Source organism: Triturus cristatus, chromosome 4_2 (genome assembly GCF_964204655.1).
Source record: "Triturus cristatus chromosome 4_2, aTriCri1.1, whole genome shotgun sequence".
NCBI classification, from domain to species: Eukaryota; Metazoa; Chordata; class Amphibia; order Caudata; family Salamandridae; genus Triturus; species Triturus cristatus.
In genome coordinates, this window is record NC_140586.1 from 346225875 (window position 1) to 346244192 (window position 18318).

Here is an 18318-nt window from a genome sequence, read left to right on the forward strand (position 1 = left end):
GGCCAGGTCCTCCCTGGACTGAAAACAAGCATCCTAGGACCGGTTTCGGGCTTTCAGCCCTCATGAGCCAGGATAGCTCGACTCCAGTGGCATGGAGAGCACGGGACTCACGTCTGGTCATACCCGCCCAACTCGGGGTGACAAATGTAAAAAGAACAATTGATGGACACCACTGGATTCAAGCTAGCCTGGCTGATGAAGGGTGATGCCCTGAAACCAGTCCCAGGATGCTTGTTTCTGGTTCAGGGAGGACCTGGCTTGGCAGTTCGGGCTGGACTGTACCCACAAGGAACAGGGTCAAGACTGATTTGCATTTGGCTGGGTCCAAGCTGGGGTGGTGTGGTGAGCAAAAGAATGATGGATTTAACCCAGATCCTTGTGACTGGGGGTGAATATTTGCATTGTCCAGCATTCCGTCCATCAATTGTTTCTTTTGCAAATGTCGCCCTAAGTGGGAAGGGTATGCCCAGACGTGGTTCCCGTGCTCACTACACCACTGGATTCAAGCTAGCCTGGTTGATGAATGGTGATGCCCTGAAACCAGTCCCAGGATGCTTGTTTCCAGTCCAGGGAGGAACTGTCTTGACAGTTTGGGCTGGACTGTTCCCACAAGGAACAGGGTCAAGACTGATTTGCATTTGGCTGGGTCCAAACTGGTGTGGTGTGGTGAGCAAAAGAATGATGGATTTACCCCAGATCCTTGTGACTGGGGGTGAATGTTTGCATTCCGTCCATCAATTGTTTCTTTTGCATAAAAAAAACTCCTTGCCAATCTTGGTGATTCCTGATTGTTGATGATGGCTAATACAAGAGTTGATAAAGCTAGGTACAAACACCACCCGGAACAAGGGTTGATTGTGGACCCAGCATAAAGGCTTTGGATTTAAATGATTCAGTAGGGAACTCAGCTGTGGAAAAACAGATTAAAAAAAATCATGGACAAAAAGGCTTCCAAATTAACAATGAATGTGACAGAAAATAGAGGAATTAATTTGTTCTGATGCATCCATGTCAATGCTTTGCTTCTGTATATGAGGCCCAGACAGAAAAAAAAATACAATACAGAACAAGCATTGGCATAGCCAATAGGTCTCGCTTTTGGGACCTTATAAGTATTTAGCTATGCAGCACAATATCCTTGGTGCAACAACATCAACCATTGCATGGCTAAACACTTCTAAGGTCTCAAAGGCGAGACCTATTGGCTATGCCAATGCTTGTTATGTTGGTGTTACCAAAGACCTTTTGATTTGACTAAAGTCGAATGTGTAATACGCTTACTTTTATCAGTTTTTAGATAGTCCTTTTCTTCCATTGGTCTATTATTGTGTCATTCACAACTGTTCTTACATCCTGTTAAGCATACAGCTTGGGGATAGTCGGTCAGCCCACTTCACCCATTGGATAACTTCACTGTCACTGACAGCATTCTGCCCTTTCACAAAGAGCAAATCCACACACTAAGCTCCTTCAGTGCTAGGGAGTACTGTGGCAAATGTGTGTTTTGAGGCTAAAAATGTTTTGGGGGGGAAACATTTTTTTCAGATAACTCCTTTGTCCAATTGGAAAGCACCCCCGTTTCTTAATGGATATACATTAGGGAGGACGTGCAGCCCACCTCTCTTTGGAGTAAAATGCCTGTCGCGTTTCTGTAAGTTGCGTGCTCCAGTAGAGTGCAACCTGAACTACCAGTCCCGGTCCCCTCCACAAGCAACCCCTGTCCTGTGTCCACCTACTTGGGCGTTATCAGTGACAGTCTGTGACACAGTGAACATGGTACCCCATCTGGGAATATCTGTTGCATTTAAGGTGTCTACAGCAGCAAACACAAAGTGATGGAAATAATGTTTGTATTAATCTCAAGCACTGGTGATTCTTGGGACACATTCCATTAGACTGTGACTTCTGATTTGACCTTACATCTCATTACCACCTCTCCTTTCATTTAGTTGTCAAACTTCTGATCCTCTACTCAAATGATTCAGTTACCTCCTTTTGGCCTTTTTCTTTGCTAACTTTTATTATGGGCCCACTTAATAAGTTGCCCATTGCTGTGCAAAAATGTCACCACTGTTTCTAAAATGTGATTTTCAGCTTGGCCTTGCTTTTTGCTGTTGCTGTCATGCTTTTTGCAATTTTTTTTTAGATTGATGGAGACCCGACAGCTTCCCTAACAGAAAAGTTTTGCAAAAATCATGACAAAACAAAACAGGTATTGACAAAGCAAAAAGGCTGACAACAAGTCCCAGACCTGTTGCCTTTTTTTCCCCTTTAGCGCTAAGCTCCCTTGTATGTTTTGGTCTGGCATTAGCCCAAACCCACTGATTTTAGTTAACTTTTATATAAAATAGGAGCTTTCAACCAGCCATCTTCATCTGTTACTCTGTTGTTGTGCCCTTAACAATTTTCTTCCACTCATTTAATCAAACTGCATAGGGCAATTGGTCAGCCCACTTCAGCCATTGGCTAACTTCATGTTGAGTGTAGATATTCTGTACTTGCACAATGTGTGCTTACATAGAAAATGTAATCCCCTTTAGTGCCAAGGACTATTGGCCCATAGTGTGCTTTTGGATGAAATACAAATGGCCAAGACTATTTAATGGCACAAGTATGCTGTGCTTGCGGAATCTCTTGTATGGAAAAAACACAATCTTAAAAGGGGCTTAGAGCCCACGGATTACCTACCTTTACTTACTGTTGGTTGGCTCCCACATTGCTCTCATTTCCTTTCTTCTTATTGGACAGCGCCTCCTATTCCAGCTTCCTCCTGGCGCTTCATGTGTGCTCATGCCGCGGAGCCTGGACCAAGTACTGCTTCCAGTCTTTGCTTGGGCACATAGAGAGGTCTTTTTTTTTTTTTATAGTGTAGCTCTTCATCAGAGTGCATCGTTTTGCAGGCTGTCTCTGTAACGACCCAGACCTCTGCACCATGGCCTTAGTTTCTGTCCTATATTTAGGCTGTTCTCATACTCCACAACAACAACGTGCCCATCACAGTGACCGCAGTGTACAACATGGAGGAGCACGTTGAGGATTGTTCAGTTTTCAGTGCAGAATTATAAATCTAAAGATAAAATTCAATGTTCGGAGTGGTTTTCACTGGCATTGATATTATGGAGAGTCGCAAATGCGCAATCTGCATGGGCTTCTCTTAATATGCCAGCAATTCTTTTTTCACTTTCGAGCTGGGCGCTGTAGTGTTGTCTTGTGTTTCAGAAATGCTTAATGATAAACCAACCTGAAGATCCCATAAATTATTTACAAATTTGGTCCCCTTAAGTCCAGACATGAGTAGCTCCTCTAGTCATATAGCGCCAACTCAACCCGGAGGTAGTGGAGCACTTTAACAGGAGCACCAGTTGTCAGTAGCTCTGACTGTAAACCACATCCTCCTGTCCCGCCCTCCCGACCTTGTGTTGCATCCCCATCCAACCTCACTTGTTCGGCACAAAAAGAAATATACAAAGCCAAATAGTTCCCACATATGCGAGAGCTATTTGGTTTTGTTTTTGTGTTTTTTTAGACTTCGGACTAATGTGCAGCATGGGTTAAATTAAAAAGAAAAAAGCACTATGCCTCGGTTAATACTGGCCACGTCTTGGCGCTTTGTTTTTGTTTAAGCCATGTTATTCAGCAGCCCGCGATGCTGTGCAACAAGTCTAAAAGCCATTGCTATTAAATATCGAGCTGCAGGCAGGGTGCAGTCATGTCTTTTTCAAATGTTTATTGGTGCAGAGTTGATATTAAACAGCCCTCATCCCCTGAGCCACTCCACCTGCTGCACCAATGACAGCAATGCCCTCGAGCATTTACAAAATCAAAAATGTGCCAAACGGAAATTGTCTAGTTTAGTCAAGCGCTCGCAGCAGACCCGTGGAATGTTCAGTGGTTTGAATTTCAGCAGGGCCTACCTAACGCATCCAACTCCAGAGGCCGATAAACTGAGTGACAGTAAATCGGGTAATGTCATCAGCTGTTCTTTAAAGCACCAGCAAACGACAATGTGTAAAAAGAGTAACTTAAACAAAATTGTAATAAAAAAAAAACATAGCACATACAAATCAGTTGCTTCGCTGAATGTATAGTATATGCACACAGGATAGTTTGATGCCTTTCTGACTTAAGCCATTGTCAGTCTTTGTATTTGAAATGTCCTGTGAATAAAATACCTTAAGAATGGTTACTGGAGGTTGGAGAGACGTGACATACGGAACAAGCGCGGCCCGGCGAGCCTCGCATACAGGAAGGGGCCGCGAGACGCGCTCTGTGGTGGGGGAGGGGGAGGAGCATTGAGGCGCAAAAAAAGCAGGCTGGCTGGCGAGTGGTGTGCGATGTGCGCGCACCATGACGAGAGAGGAAAGCCATATGGCGCCTCTGCTCGTCATTGTGCACGTAATCGCACGCCCGTCGCCAGTGGGCTGAAGCGCTTCACAAAAGCGGATTGCATGGCGGCACGATGCATGTGATTGTGCGCGTGCTCGCCATGCAATCCGCTTTTGGGAGCACTTTTGGGAGCCCCTTACTAAAGTCTCGCTGGGCGATCGCTTACGCGATAGCCAGAGAGACCTAAACAAGCATTGGCATAGCCAATAGGTCTCGCTTTTGGGACCTTATAAGTGTTTAGCCATTCAACAGTTGATGTTTTTGCACCAGGGATATTGTGCTGCATACCTAAATACTTATAAGGTCCCAAAAGCGAGACCTATTGGCTATGCCAATGCTTGTTTGTAACATGATAACTAGTCAATCTTGAATTGATTAAGAGAGTTCTCAGATTGTAATAACTATATAAGCGATCGCAAAGCGAGACTATTGTAAAAGGACTTTTCAAAGTGCTCCCAAAAGCGGATTGCATGGCTAGCACGCACACAATCACGCGCATCGTGCCGCCATGCACTCCGCTTTTGGGAGCACTTCAAAGGGTCCGCTCCCCCGCCTGGAATGCGCTCCCCCGCCAAGCGCGCGCGCCACGCTCCGCCGGGCTTGTCTTGTTGATTTTGCATTTTGGGGTTCGGCCACGGGTGAGGGGGCTTCGTATCCATCGGGACGACATGTCGTAGAAACTTTGGAGTGTCTAAGTTTACAGTGACACTAAGTAATAGGTCATTTTACATTTTATGTCTTTGGTTTTGAACATCCCTGTTCCTTCTCTGCCTCCTATCTTCCAATCGCCTCTCTTTTATTATACCTACCTTCCCCCTCACTCCTGTTCTTCCTGCTTCCCGACCCCTCCTGGCTTCCTGCCCGCCCCTACAACATTGCACCACCCACTTGCCTCACGCGCATGCCTCCTTCTCTTCTACACAGCTTCAGCTCCACCTTGCGCTTCCTGCTGGAGTCCCCTTGGCTCCACCTCCTTTTCCTGCCTCCTTTCCTCCGCCCCTCCCACTTTTCCACCATGGCCCCGCCCCCTTTCCCTCCCCATCTCCCTTGGCTCCGGGACAGGGACCGGCGACACTTTGCCAGTCACACGCAAGTCAACACCGGTGAGTGGCAGGCAGCGGCCCGGGCTCCTCGGAACACCAGACCCCGGCAGGATGCAGTGCATCCCGCGGACAGGTTCCGTGACAGCCCACCGTACAGGCAGCCCGAGGGGAATGGAGGCTCTCAACCCCTCCCTCGCCTCTGAGGTGGCAACTCCTGTTGACACAACTCGACCGTGCGCAGTTTTACAAGCCCGTTTTCATTTGCATTCTTCATTCAAAGCAGTAAAAGTTGTAATTCAAGTAGAGTTGCTGGATTTTGTTTTTATCCCACAGCACTTGGCATGCAGCGATTTGTAGTTTGGCCTGTAGTAGCTCCAATTTCCGTGTTCCGTTGGCCAAAGAGTCGAGACTGGCTGTGGGTGTCACGCATACCAATGGGTGACAGCAGCTATGCACACTTATCACCTGGCGTCACACAACTTCAGCACTGTAATTAAAGCACCCTTAAGTGGTGGTGGCACGTGTCAAAACTATTTTTCACCAAATCTCTTCAAAACGAAGACACACTTTAACCACAAGCATTTGCAATGCAATCGGTCTCACATTTACGCGAGTTTAAGCTAATGGCATTGTAAATGACAAAGCCTTTTATTTATGTTTTAAATACCAGAACAAAAATAAAAGGCATTATCATTTACAATGCTAATAGCTCAAACTCGCGTAATTGCGAGACCTATTGCATTGCAAATGCTTGTTTCATTTGGTAACTGTTGTAGGCTTAGGCTTCATGTGGATAAAAATACCTAATTTCAGTGCTTTTCCTAATGTTTTTACCGGCCTGGAGTTAAAATTACAGATCAGACTGGAACAAAACAAAAAAAACACAACACACAGTCAGGCGAGAACCCTATTGCTGTTGCACACCTACACATTACATTGAATTTAGTTAGGTTTACCCCCGTTAATTTTACCAGACAAAATACTAACTGATCACGCGGTATTGCCTTTCAGCATTGGTTGACTTGTGCTTGAGAACACTTCCTCCAAAGTTTCACTTTTGCTTTGCGGCTTCCTTATCTAGAGCGGACACGCCTTAACATGAATTGACAGCAGAACGCTGCTATAGGCCCGCCTGCACGGCTGTCAGCTAGCCAATGGCCATGTAGCATTTGTAAACTTGGAAGAAGTGGTTTATAAACATGCAACTACCTTGTTTAGAGTTTTGCTGCGAGTAAAGAAAAACGGCTTACGTTTCATAAAACACCGATCCGTAAAAATGAAAGAGCTAAACACCGAAGCAGCCGAAAACCTTTTCCTGGACTATATCGCGTACTATGAAGAAAGGTGGCTACAAGGAAAACTGTCCCCGTGCCACGAGGAAGTCACGAAGGAAAGAGCTAAACACATTTTACTGCCTGCTTCCTCCCTCTGTGAGGAATTCTGCGGCGATACCCTGTATAGTATTATCGCGACATTTGCCGCCCCCTAGGAAGGGGGTGGCAAATGGTGTGCACTTTTGCGGCCGCTTTGATGTCCTCAGTGGCCGCGCGGCTCACTGAGGACATCAAAGCGGCCGCGAAAGTAATCAGGCAGTGCTTTTCAGGCTGCCAAATGGTGCACGCGCCCGGCGTACATGCACTGTATTTGGAGGCCTGAAAAGCACTAGTTTGCACTTCCAGATCCCCCTTTTACAAAAGCTCTCGCGAGAGCAGCACTACAGCGCTGGCTCAGGCGAGACCTAAAAAGGGTCAGTAACATCTTAGATGAGCAACTTCAAACAACAAACACTGGGAAAGTGTCTATTATAAACAGGAATAGATTTAAGGCCAGCTACACCTGCTTCATTAGGAGACTGGTGGCTTCCAGGCATGAGATGAAGAACGCCTTGTTGGACAGCTTTCCTATTTTCAATGCTCGTGCCCCCTGAAAGCAATCCCTTTGGGCTAGCACTCCACATGGCCCACAGAACAGCCCTCCAACTGGCCGTGGAGTTGCTGACACTGAAGGAGCAGTACAGGAGAATAGGCCTCACCATGAGCTGAGCACGAGGACAACAATACACTCCTGTCTAAGGCAGATTTAACACCTGCCAACCTGGATCTAAATTAAATTCCATTCTGTGTATTTATAATTCGTCAGAATGGAACACAATTTGAAGATTTCTTACATCTACCTAGTTCATGTTTATCCTTTGACCTTTATCTGTTTCACTGTAATAGTCAAATTAGTCGATTTATCTCTACTTATTTAGGCATAAGCTACTTTCATTTACAATGGCTCATCATTCCATATGCAAGGCTGTTAAAGTCAGGGTTCCTCTTGGTGATGTGAGTGAAGGAATCGAGGTGTGAGATAAAAGGAGAAGCATAATGGGAGAGGGCTGCATAGGTATATTTGGCCTAAATACTATTTAACCTGTAGACTGGTTCCAGGACTGATGACTTGGGTACCTTGATGTCATTTGTTGGGATGTAAGTGTTTAAAACTAGTGGCACAATGGTTTTAGGAAATGAAGCCACTATCAATTTCCATAACAGAATTTCATTTTTAACACATGAAACTGTATTTTACATTGTTGTAGCAAACTGCAGTACATCATCCCCAGTGCATTTAGTTATGACCTGTGCTTTAATATTCAGTTGAAACAATGATTATTGAACATACAAGAGTCTATTGTGCCTTGGTAATATAACATGCTTCCTCCGGTTCCAGGGCCTAGCAGAGGTGGTCCAGTACATGACTGGAGCAGTGGGGCAGGATTTGGATGGATTACCTCCAAATGAGGTGGACAGTTCCGTGGAGGCGGGGGACTTGATCCAAAAGCTTCTGAACCCAGATGAGGAGCACCAGTCTATAAAAGACTTCTTTAAGCACCCTTTCTTCTGGAGCCGCGAGAGGTGAGAAAGGACACATGTGTAACACAAGTGATGGGGAGAGAACAATGCTCAATAACTTCTTTCTATTGCCAATTTATGTTCTTGTTATTCAATTACACAGATATACGATTTGTGACACAGAAAGTATACTGATTTACCCAGACTCCCATGATTGATCCCATGCCTAAGTAAGGAGCATTTCCATTATGCCACATCTTCCACTGGGAATATATTCCCTTGTTTCTCTGAGACCTCAGACGATTGGGCGTTATAGCTTGGTTGCCCCTAATATGCAGAGCTGTAGACTCACATCCTGAACCATTGAGTGCACATTTATGCAGTACTCTCTCGACTTTTCAATGATCACAGAGTCATAACTCTTGCAAATGTGTGGCTAAACCTTGTTGTTGTCGTCCAAGGTATCTTTTAGCAAACCTAACACAAAGCTGCAAATATGCCAAACTGCAATATTTATTTACAGATTCTAATTGTGCACAGTGCTGCAACCATCAGACTGTCATATGCAGGTATAGCTCACTCATCTCAGAGGCCATAACAGTATAAACTCTCGTACTCGCTCCAGATGTTGCGGGTAGCTTACTCTCATAACAAGTAATGGGTAGGGCTGTACATAATTTTTATGACACTAGATGAATTTTTGTAAATCCCTATTATTGGGCTACCTTTAAGTCTTGGAACCTCCTGTTTTTCTAATCCTATTGCTGATTGCATAGGTGTTCTAGCAAGAGAGTTGCATCGAGCGAAATATCTTGTGACAGTAGACAGTCATGAGGGAAAGGTACACAAAATAATGTATTCTCATAAGCTGATAGTGAAAATGGGGCTTGTGATGAAAAATATTGCAAAAGTCAAGATTTTCAAGCAGACCTGCACCCTCATGTGAACCACATTAAATTTTCAGTTTCCACAAGTACTAGGTATGGTACATGAGAAAACTATGCATATTTGTCTTCCTCTGGTAAAAATAAATCTTGTAAGATTTTGTCTTCCTCAATAAGGCTGGGTCATCTCTACATATCCCAGTGGTAGACTAAAGCTGGCATGTACATTACCTGAGCTGTTGTGGTGGCTTCTTCATTCTGAGTCTCATTAGGGTCGATGTGATTTTGGGTATTGCTTTGATTCAATCAATCAATCAATCAATCAATCAAGGTTCTTGTGAAGCACGACTACTCACCCGTTAGGTTCTCAAGGCGCTGAAAAATACGTTGGCTGGGTCCAAACCCCCAATCTGGAGGTACCTACCATATCTTCCCCACCTGGTTTGGTATTCCTAAGAATGGTGGCTTGCGTTTGGTTTCCCACTTATTATTCACAAACAAATTATCCATTCCAGGTCCCACCAAGCCCTCTCTAGCTCCTGTGTTGTGCACGTCTTAAAGATGGGCTTGGTATCAGAATGGCCGCAGGGGACGTAGCTGCTGGTGGCTCAGATCTGTCAGAGATTTACTGATCAGATGATAACCTATACCTTCCCTGCTCTGATGCTTTTTGAAAACAATATGACCTTTTGGCAAGACCAATGCACTCTTTTTTAAAACAATTTGATCGTGTGATCCTGGTAGGTGGTGCAGGTTGGTAAATCCTGAGTATGAGGTGACTAATAAAGTTCTAGTAGCGCTTCCCTAAGTATTAGGGAGCGTCTCCAAACTGCACTCTTAAGAAACTTAATCGTCAAGTGTATTCAGGGTTCTCCAGTACATTTTTTATTTCATTTCCTTTTTCTATTTCATAGATGATAATATACTTCATCTCATGGAATCCACTCTGGTTATATGATGACATACATGTTAATCCATCAACAAAACTGTGCCCAATGCGTTTCGGGCCACGTCCTTCATCAGGGGCTTGCTCCTACAAAAATAAAAGAAACTGGTTTTATGTCTCTGAGTGTGCACAAGAGATCAATTTATCAGAATTCTCAAAAAATATAATGTTGTGACCATGCTTAACCTTTACGCGGTGTGTGTCTAGTTTCTACTTGCCGAAAACTCAACTCAATAAGGAATATGCATGCCTGTTTACGTGAACGTGACTTGAATAGTGAAAACGAATAAACTAAAAGACATGCGAAAAACATGGAATATCATGCCAGAATAAAAGCACTACGGGACACCTAGTAGCGACGATGCTTTCAACAATTATCAAGTGTCCAGGGTAACAGAAATATTAAAGTGTGATGGTGACCATGCTGCCGCGAGTTATCAAACACTCTCGAAGAGAGTGACTTACTTCAGTGTTGTTCGAGGCTTAGGGGCATATTATCAAGACAGGCGATACAATTATCGCCGTTTTAGCGGCAGAAAACTGCCGCTAAAACGGCGATAATGGGCTTGATAATATGCTCTATGGAATTCCAATTGAAGCCCATGTTAGATGTGACGGATATCTAACCTGAGCTTCAATTGGAATTCCATAGAGCATATTATCATGCCCATTGTCGCCGTTTTAGCGGCAGTTTTCCGCCGCTAAAGCGGCGATAATTTTATCGCCTGTCTTGATAATATGCCCCCTAATCTCTTGGGGGCATATTTACAATCCAGGCGATAAAATTATCGCTGCTTTAGCGGCAGAAAACTGCAGCTAAAGCGGCGATAATGGGCTTGATAATATGCTCTATGAAATTCCAATTGAATCCCATGTTAGACGTCCTTCACATCTAACATGGGTTTCAATTGGAATTCCATAGAGCATATTATCAAGCCCATTATCGCCGTTTTAGCGGCAGTTTTCTGCCGCTAAAGCGGCGATAATTTTATCGCCTGGCTTGCAAATATGCCCCGTAGTTTGTTAAGCCTGGAGGGTGAAAAAAATAGCACAAAATATTAGTGCCTTGTTAACCAAAACTCCATTTGCATGCGATGTGTAAATAAGTGAACGTTACCCGTGGTAATCTGGATTAGATCTAAACGCGTATTTTAAAATGATGTGCAGATGATTTGTTTTCACGTCTAATGCGATCTGGAAAAAAAACCGCTACTTAACCCGGAAATGTTCGCTCACGTGAGGCACTGTCGTCCGTAAAGGGTTCTGTAATGCAAAAGAATTATCAGACCTCATGAAAAACGTAAATATGGGAAAAACGGAAAAGAAAGTGACAAACCACGGAAGCGGCTTGAATGTGTTATGCGATACCCCTAATGTTAAACGGAGTTGTGAAAATAGAGAAAAGGTTAATTCCACGATAAATGCTACACCAAGTGTTCGGACCCGCCCTAAATATAATGTGTAAAAGAATGATATCCAAAGTAGCATGGCACACAGCAACTGAATAGTAAAGCAACTACTATTACTATTACTATTGGTCCTGTGGTACCTTATCCTACAGAAAACAATTAAAGTCCATACGTTCTTTGAGACCTTTTGGGACTCACTGTTTCCAAGTGGTTAATCCCAAATATTTCCCTTTGGAGTAAGAAACGCAAAAAGTCTCTTCCAGTTACAATAGGTACTTGCTCGAGTATCATATACCTGAGTTGACTGACATTATGGTTATGACTGTTGAAATGTGTAGCTACTGTAGACGTTTGGTTTTTTGCACTATTTTAGAAATGCCACTTCAGTGGACATTTCTCTGCTCTTAAAGCTCTGTGTGCATGCAGCATGTCTCCAATAGATGTCTGGGGTGGGTGACAGCTTGACTTTGTGCATTTCCTCTAGATAGCGGCACACAAAGGAAGGTCGGGTGTGTCTGAGTGGCCATCTGCATCCTGATGGCTCACCCTGGACAGGATGGGACGAAGGAGCTGATACGCCCGAATAGGCAGTGTTCTGTCCCCACAGAAAGGGTTTATTACCCCCAGTAGAGTCTGGAGCCAGGGCTAGGAAAAAGGGACTGCTGTGCACTTCAAAGAGTCTTCTTTGAAGTCACCCCCGCTTCAAAGGCACAACTGGGTATAAGTACTGGATCTCTGACCCCACCAAATCAGACACCTCTGGACCTCTAAAGCAAGTCTCAGAAGGACTGCTGTGCTGCTATAAGGACTGTCACATTGCTAGACTGCTGCTCTCGAAGAACTGTTTTTCTAATGGGCTGCCTTCTGACACTGTGGAGGAACAGCTGGAATCTGGTCTACAAGGGCTTGTTGGCTTGCCTCTTGTTTCTGAGACTCAGGGATATCAAAGTCTCACCACAGCTCCGCCTGTGTGTCCTGACCCTGCCCCAGCTGCCGCTGCTGTAGAAGTTGAGGCCCTCCTCCACCCGCAGGCTACCACCTGCGCCTCATCCGTGGTGGCCAGTGGTAGGCCTTAGGTTTGTATCACTGTCGCTGTCTGTCTGTCTTTCCCTGTACTGCCCATACTGTCTTCTGGTGCCTGTGACCACTGTTGCCTGTCTCCCCCTGTGCCTGCATTCTTATCTGTGCCCATTTTTCTTGCCTTCTGTTCCCCTCATTGCCCCTTTATTCTGTGCCCTCTTTTGCCTTCTGTTCCCCCTCGCTGCCCCTGATTTGTGCTCGTTTTCTTGCCTTCTGTTCCCCTCGTTGCCCCTTCATTCTGTGCCCTCTTTTGCCTTCTGTTCCCCCTCGCTGCCCCTGATTGTGCCCGGTTGCCTTCGGTGCCCTCGCTGCTCCCGTTCCTGCCGCTGCGTCCCCTGCGGCTCCACCCCCTCACTGCCCATTCGCTGCCCCTGCCTCCCACCTCCTGCCTCCCAGCTGCTCCTCCCTCCCACATCCCCATATATGACGGCCGCTGCGCCTAAGGCAAGCCAGTCTGCGCCCGTCCGTGCCCGGACCGCGCCTAACGCCAGAACCCCCGGTCCCCGCACCCGCCACGATGACCACCAATGCTACGATGCCAACACACTCCACGCTCTCAACCCCGGATGGACCCACACCTGCTTCAAGGCCACCCCAAAATGCACACACGGTCCCTTCAACTGCCGGAACTGCAGCTACACCAGCCTCAGAGCCGCCGAACAACCTGCCAAGAAAGACCTCAACCACCTCCGATGCATCCTACTGAACACCCTCTCCGCACACAAGCACACCGTCGAGCTCTGGGACCTGTTTGACACATCATCCCCGAACGTCGCCTTCCTGACAGAGACGTGGATGAACGACTCCTCCGCACCCGACATCGCCATAGCCATCCCAGATGGCTACAAGACCACCCGCAGCGACCGCACCAACAGAGTCGGAGGAGGAATAGCCATCATCCACAAGAACAGCATCATGGTCTCGACCAGCACCAACGACACTCTCAGCACCGCCGAACACATGCATTTCCTGATCCACACAGACCCCAACTCCACCCTCAGAGGCACCCTCGTTTACATACCCCCCGGACCCCGACCCCAGTTCAGCGACTCCATCGCCGACTTCATCAGCGCGCACGCCCTGACCTCCACCGACTACATTCTCCTCGGAGACCTGAACTTTCACCTTGGGAACAACGACATCAACTCGACAAGCCTGATCGATAACCTCGACAACCTCGGACTGAGGTAACTCGTCACAACGCCTACCCACTCTGCCGGCCACACGCTTGACCCCATCATCTCCGCAAGCCCCCACGTCTCCTTCAGCCACACCACCGAGCTCCTCTGGATCGACCACCACTGCATCCACTTCTCCTTCCAGAAACCCAGCACACACCACCGCACCCAACAGATCACTCGCCGCTGCTGGAGAAAGATCACCGAAGACCAACTACACGCAAACCTCGCTCTCAGCCCACCCACCGAACCCTCCAACACCGACGACGCTGCCCACAGCCTCAGACGCTGGATCGACGACTGCACCAACACCCTCGCCCCACTGAAGAAACCCCCCCACAGAGACACCAGCAAGAGGGCCAGCTGGTTCACCCCAGAACTCCTAGCCTCCAAGCGAGCCTGCCAGAAACTAGTGAAGAAATGGCACAGCGAACAGACTCTGGACAGCCACGCAGCCCACAATGATGCTGCCCGCAACCACCATCACCTCATCAGGACTGCCAAGAGGACCTCCTTCAAAGACCGCCTCGACAACAACGCACACAATAGCAAGGAGCTCTTCAACATCGTGAAGCAACTCTCCAACCTCAGCTCCAACACCAACGACATCCCGCCGTCACAAGCCCTGTGCGACTCCCTTGCCACTTTTTTCCACCGCAAGACAGCAGACATCCACGACAGCTTCAACACCCAGACAGCCCCAACAGACAGCAACACAACAGACTCTCCACACACCATCGACCACGAACCCCTGCTAGCCTGGGCCAGCGTGAGCATCGATGACACCATCAAGACCATGAGCATAATCCACTCCAGCTCCCCGTCAGACCCATTCCCGCACCACTTCTTCAACAAAGCCAGCAGCTCCATCGCACCCCACCTGAGCAATGTCATCAATCTCTCCCTCGAGACCGTGACCTTCCCAGAGAGCTGGAAACATGCCAAGATCAATGCCCAACTCAAAAAACCCAAGGCAGACCCTAGAGACCTCAAGAACTTCCGGCCCATCTCTCTGCTCCCGTTCCCGGCCAAGGTCATCGAGAAGATCGTCAACAGACAGCTAACCCGATACCTCAAAGAAAACAGAATCCTGGACCCCTCCCAGTCAGGGTTCTGCAGCAACCACAGCACCGAGACCGCCCTCATCGCCGCCACCGACGACATCAGGACCCTGCTGGACAACGGTGAGACCGCAGCCCTCATCCTCCTGGACCTCTCTGCCGCCTTCGACACCGTCTGCCACCGCACACTACACCTTTGACACCGTCTGCCGCCGCACACTACGCGCACGCCTCCACGACGTAGGGATCTGAGACAAAGCCCTGGATTGGACCACCTCCTTCCTCTCCGGCAGAGCCCAGAGCGTCAGCCTACCCCCATTCCGATCCAAAGCCTCCTAGATCATCTGCGGCGTACCCCAGGGATCCTCCCTCAGCCTGACACTGTTCAACATTTATATGGCCCCGCTCGCACATGTTGCCCGACAGCACAACCTCAACATAATCTCCTACGCCGCTGACACTCAACCTCCATGAAGGAATGAAGGCAGTCGCCGACTGGCTGAAGATCAGCCGACTGAAGCTGACCATGGACAAAACAGAGGTCCTCATCCTCGGCTCCAATCTTTCAGCCTGGGACAACTCCTGGTGGCCGACAGCACTGGGGGCAGCCCCGACACCCACCGACCACGCACGCAACCTGGGAATCATCCTCGACTCAACGCTCTCCATGACCAAGCAAGTCAATGCCGTCTCCTCCTCCTGCTTCAACACCCTCCGCATGCTCCGCAAGATCTACAGGTGGATCCCGACAGATACAAGAAGAACAGTCACCCAGGCCCTCGTCAGCAGCAGACTTGACTACGGAAACGCCCTCTACTCGGGAACCCCGACCAAGCTCATCAAACGACTGCAACGCATCCAAAACGCCTCGGCACGACTGATCCTCGATGTACCATGCCACGGCCACATCACCCCCCACCTGAGAAACCTGCACTGGCTGCCCGTCAACAATAGGATATCCTTCAAGCTCCTCATCCACGGACACAAGGCACTCCACAAGACCGGCCCAGCCTACCTCAACAGACGACTTTCCTTCTACATCCCCAACCGCCAGCTCCGCTCCGCCGACCTCGCACTCGCCACCGTCCAGCGCATCTGAAGAACAACCACCGGTGGGAGATCCTTTTCCCACCTTGCCGCCAAGACCTGGAACACCCTCCCACTGAGCCTACGACAGACCCAAGACCTGCTGACCTTCAGATGCTACTCAAGACCTGGCTGTTCTATCAGTAGCGCCCCTCCCTCCCAACACCTTGTGACCCTCACGGGTATGTAGTGTGCTCTACGAATGTTTGACTGATTGATTGATTGACCTACTCATATGCCTGGTCCATTGGAAATGAACCCAGGTGCTTGCTCAAGTTGAACAGGCGCATCTCCTATCTGCGTGTAGCCGAATCGACTCATTGACACTGTTGCGGTAGCAGAGTCAGCACATCGCTCCCAAAATCAGAGCATTGCCTTAAAGAACCGACGCATCTGAACTGACGTATTGCCAATGCTGCATTGCGGAAAGATCAATTCACCCACTTGACTTCGTGGAGAAACCGGCGCATCGTCTTCAGAACCACCGCGCTTTGGCTCAGCGCATAATCTTCAGAAAAGGTGCATTGCCACCACTGAATGAAGAAAATTGACGCATCACCTTGACTGCAGGATCGACACCTATGCATCGCTCAGCTACATCCCACATCTCCCTGTTACCACCAGGATCAAGGTACTTTTTTCTGAGAGAGTCAGTAATTAACCAAAAATTATTTGTAAAGGATACTACTGAGATCCTTAATATCGTGGAGGATTTGTATTTTGATCTGTGTTGTGAATTGTTGGTCACAATTGACATAGAGTCACTCTATACTTATATACCCCAGGATGCCGCGCTGGTGGCAGCAGCGCGAGCTCTCAGTGGGCAGGAATGGTTCTATGATGCACCATAATCATTTGTGCTGCAATGTATAGAACTTGCCTTGACGCGAAATTACTTCAGTTACAAGAACAACATGTATTTGCAAACCACAGGCACTTCAATTGGCGCTACTATGGCGCCCAGTCTGGCCTGTATTTATGTTGGCCAGTTTGAAGAACACGTCATATACCATCAGTCTAACCCCTTCCAGGGGAATTTGCGCCTCTGGAAGCGGTATATAGAAGACGTGTTGTGCATCTGGTCAGGGGGAGAGGACACTCTGCTTGAGTTCTTTAACTGGCTTAACCAGCAAGATGCCAGTTTGAGATTTACATGGACATATAGTAGCCAGACGGCGGTATATTTAGATCTAGATATCCATGTAAAAGAAAATACTTTGTGTACTGGAGTCCACCAAAAACCAACTGATAGGAACTCACTTTTGTCATATCAATCATACCACCCCAGAGCTCTCAAAGATAATTTGCCGGTGGGACAGTTCTTGCGGTATTGGAGGAATTGATCGTCCACCGCAGCATTTCTTGAACAATCAGAGGGGCTATGTGAGAAACTTGAGATAAGGCGATATCCCCGGAAGATCATCAGACAAGCAAGAAAAAGAGCGATAAACACTCCACGGAGTGTGCTGCTTGAAAAGAATTAAAGGGCAAAAGAAGAATATGTGCCCGTGGTAATGACTTTTGATCCGTTAGCAACACGTATTCGACAATCAATACGAAAACATTGGTCATTATTGTCTACGAAGGAATTCACAATGCCACCACCGAGATTTGCATTTAAAAGATCTAGCAATTTAAAAGACAAACTTGTGCATACCCGGGTAGAAACATTTCAGAAATCAAAAGTGACAACGGTTCCCCCAGGGCACTATCCATGTGGGACATGTTCAGTGTGTATTCTGACTAGGAAGACATTGAGTGTAGTTTTGAATTTAGGAAAGATATGGTATTTGAGACGCTTCAGTAACTGTAATACCACGAATGTGGTGTATAGGCTGCCTTGTCAATGTGATCTACAGTATATAGGTCTTACCACGAGAAAGATTAAAGTTAGAGTGCAGGAACATCTCAGCACGATTAGAACAGGGAAGTTAACAACAAAACTGGTACAACATTGTCATGAGAATAAACACACATTCACCTGGGTAATACTTGAGAAAATAGTAGGAGACCCACAGAATATTGAGGGCCTTTTGGCATCTAAAGAGGCACGTTGGATTTTTCAAGAGAGAAGAGACCAAATTGGTTTGAATGACCAAATTGAATGGAACAAGGCAAAACACTGATTATGGGGTAAGGAGATTAAGGGCATAATGTGTATCCTTTGGTGTCTTTAAGATATAGTATAGGCAATGCCCGCTGATTACATTGAACATTTAACACGCGTGGCGTTTACATTAGTACGCAATCCTCCCGGCTTTGGCATCCATTGTTGTTTGCTACTCTGAAAGGGTTCTAGGCTGGGGTAAGACGCAATGCACTGCCTGCGCTCTGGAACTGCTGGATATTCAGAGTAGATGCCATGCATTAGTGACGAGCTGGATGGCATGTGTTTGTATGAATGCATACAG

General features: G+C 47.2%; 1 protein-coding gene across 1 annotated transcript in view; it reads left to right on the forward strand.

The window, feature by feature from the left end:
* The window catches only part of LOC146833855 (uncharacterized), a 195308-nt gene that overhangs the window by 150047 nt on the left and 26943 nt on the right, over nucleotides 1–18318 (forward strand). The window contains exon 4 of the mRNA XM_085599921.1: nucleotides 8142–8326. Within this exon, the coding sequence (XP_085456047.1) occupies nucleotides 8142–8326 (185 nt within the window). The remainder of the gene's footprint in view (nucleotides 1–8141; nucleotides 8327–18318) is intronic.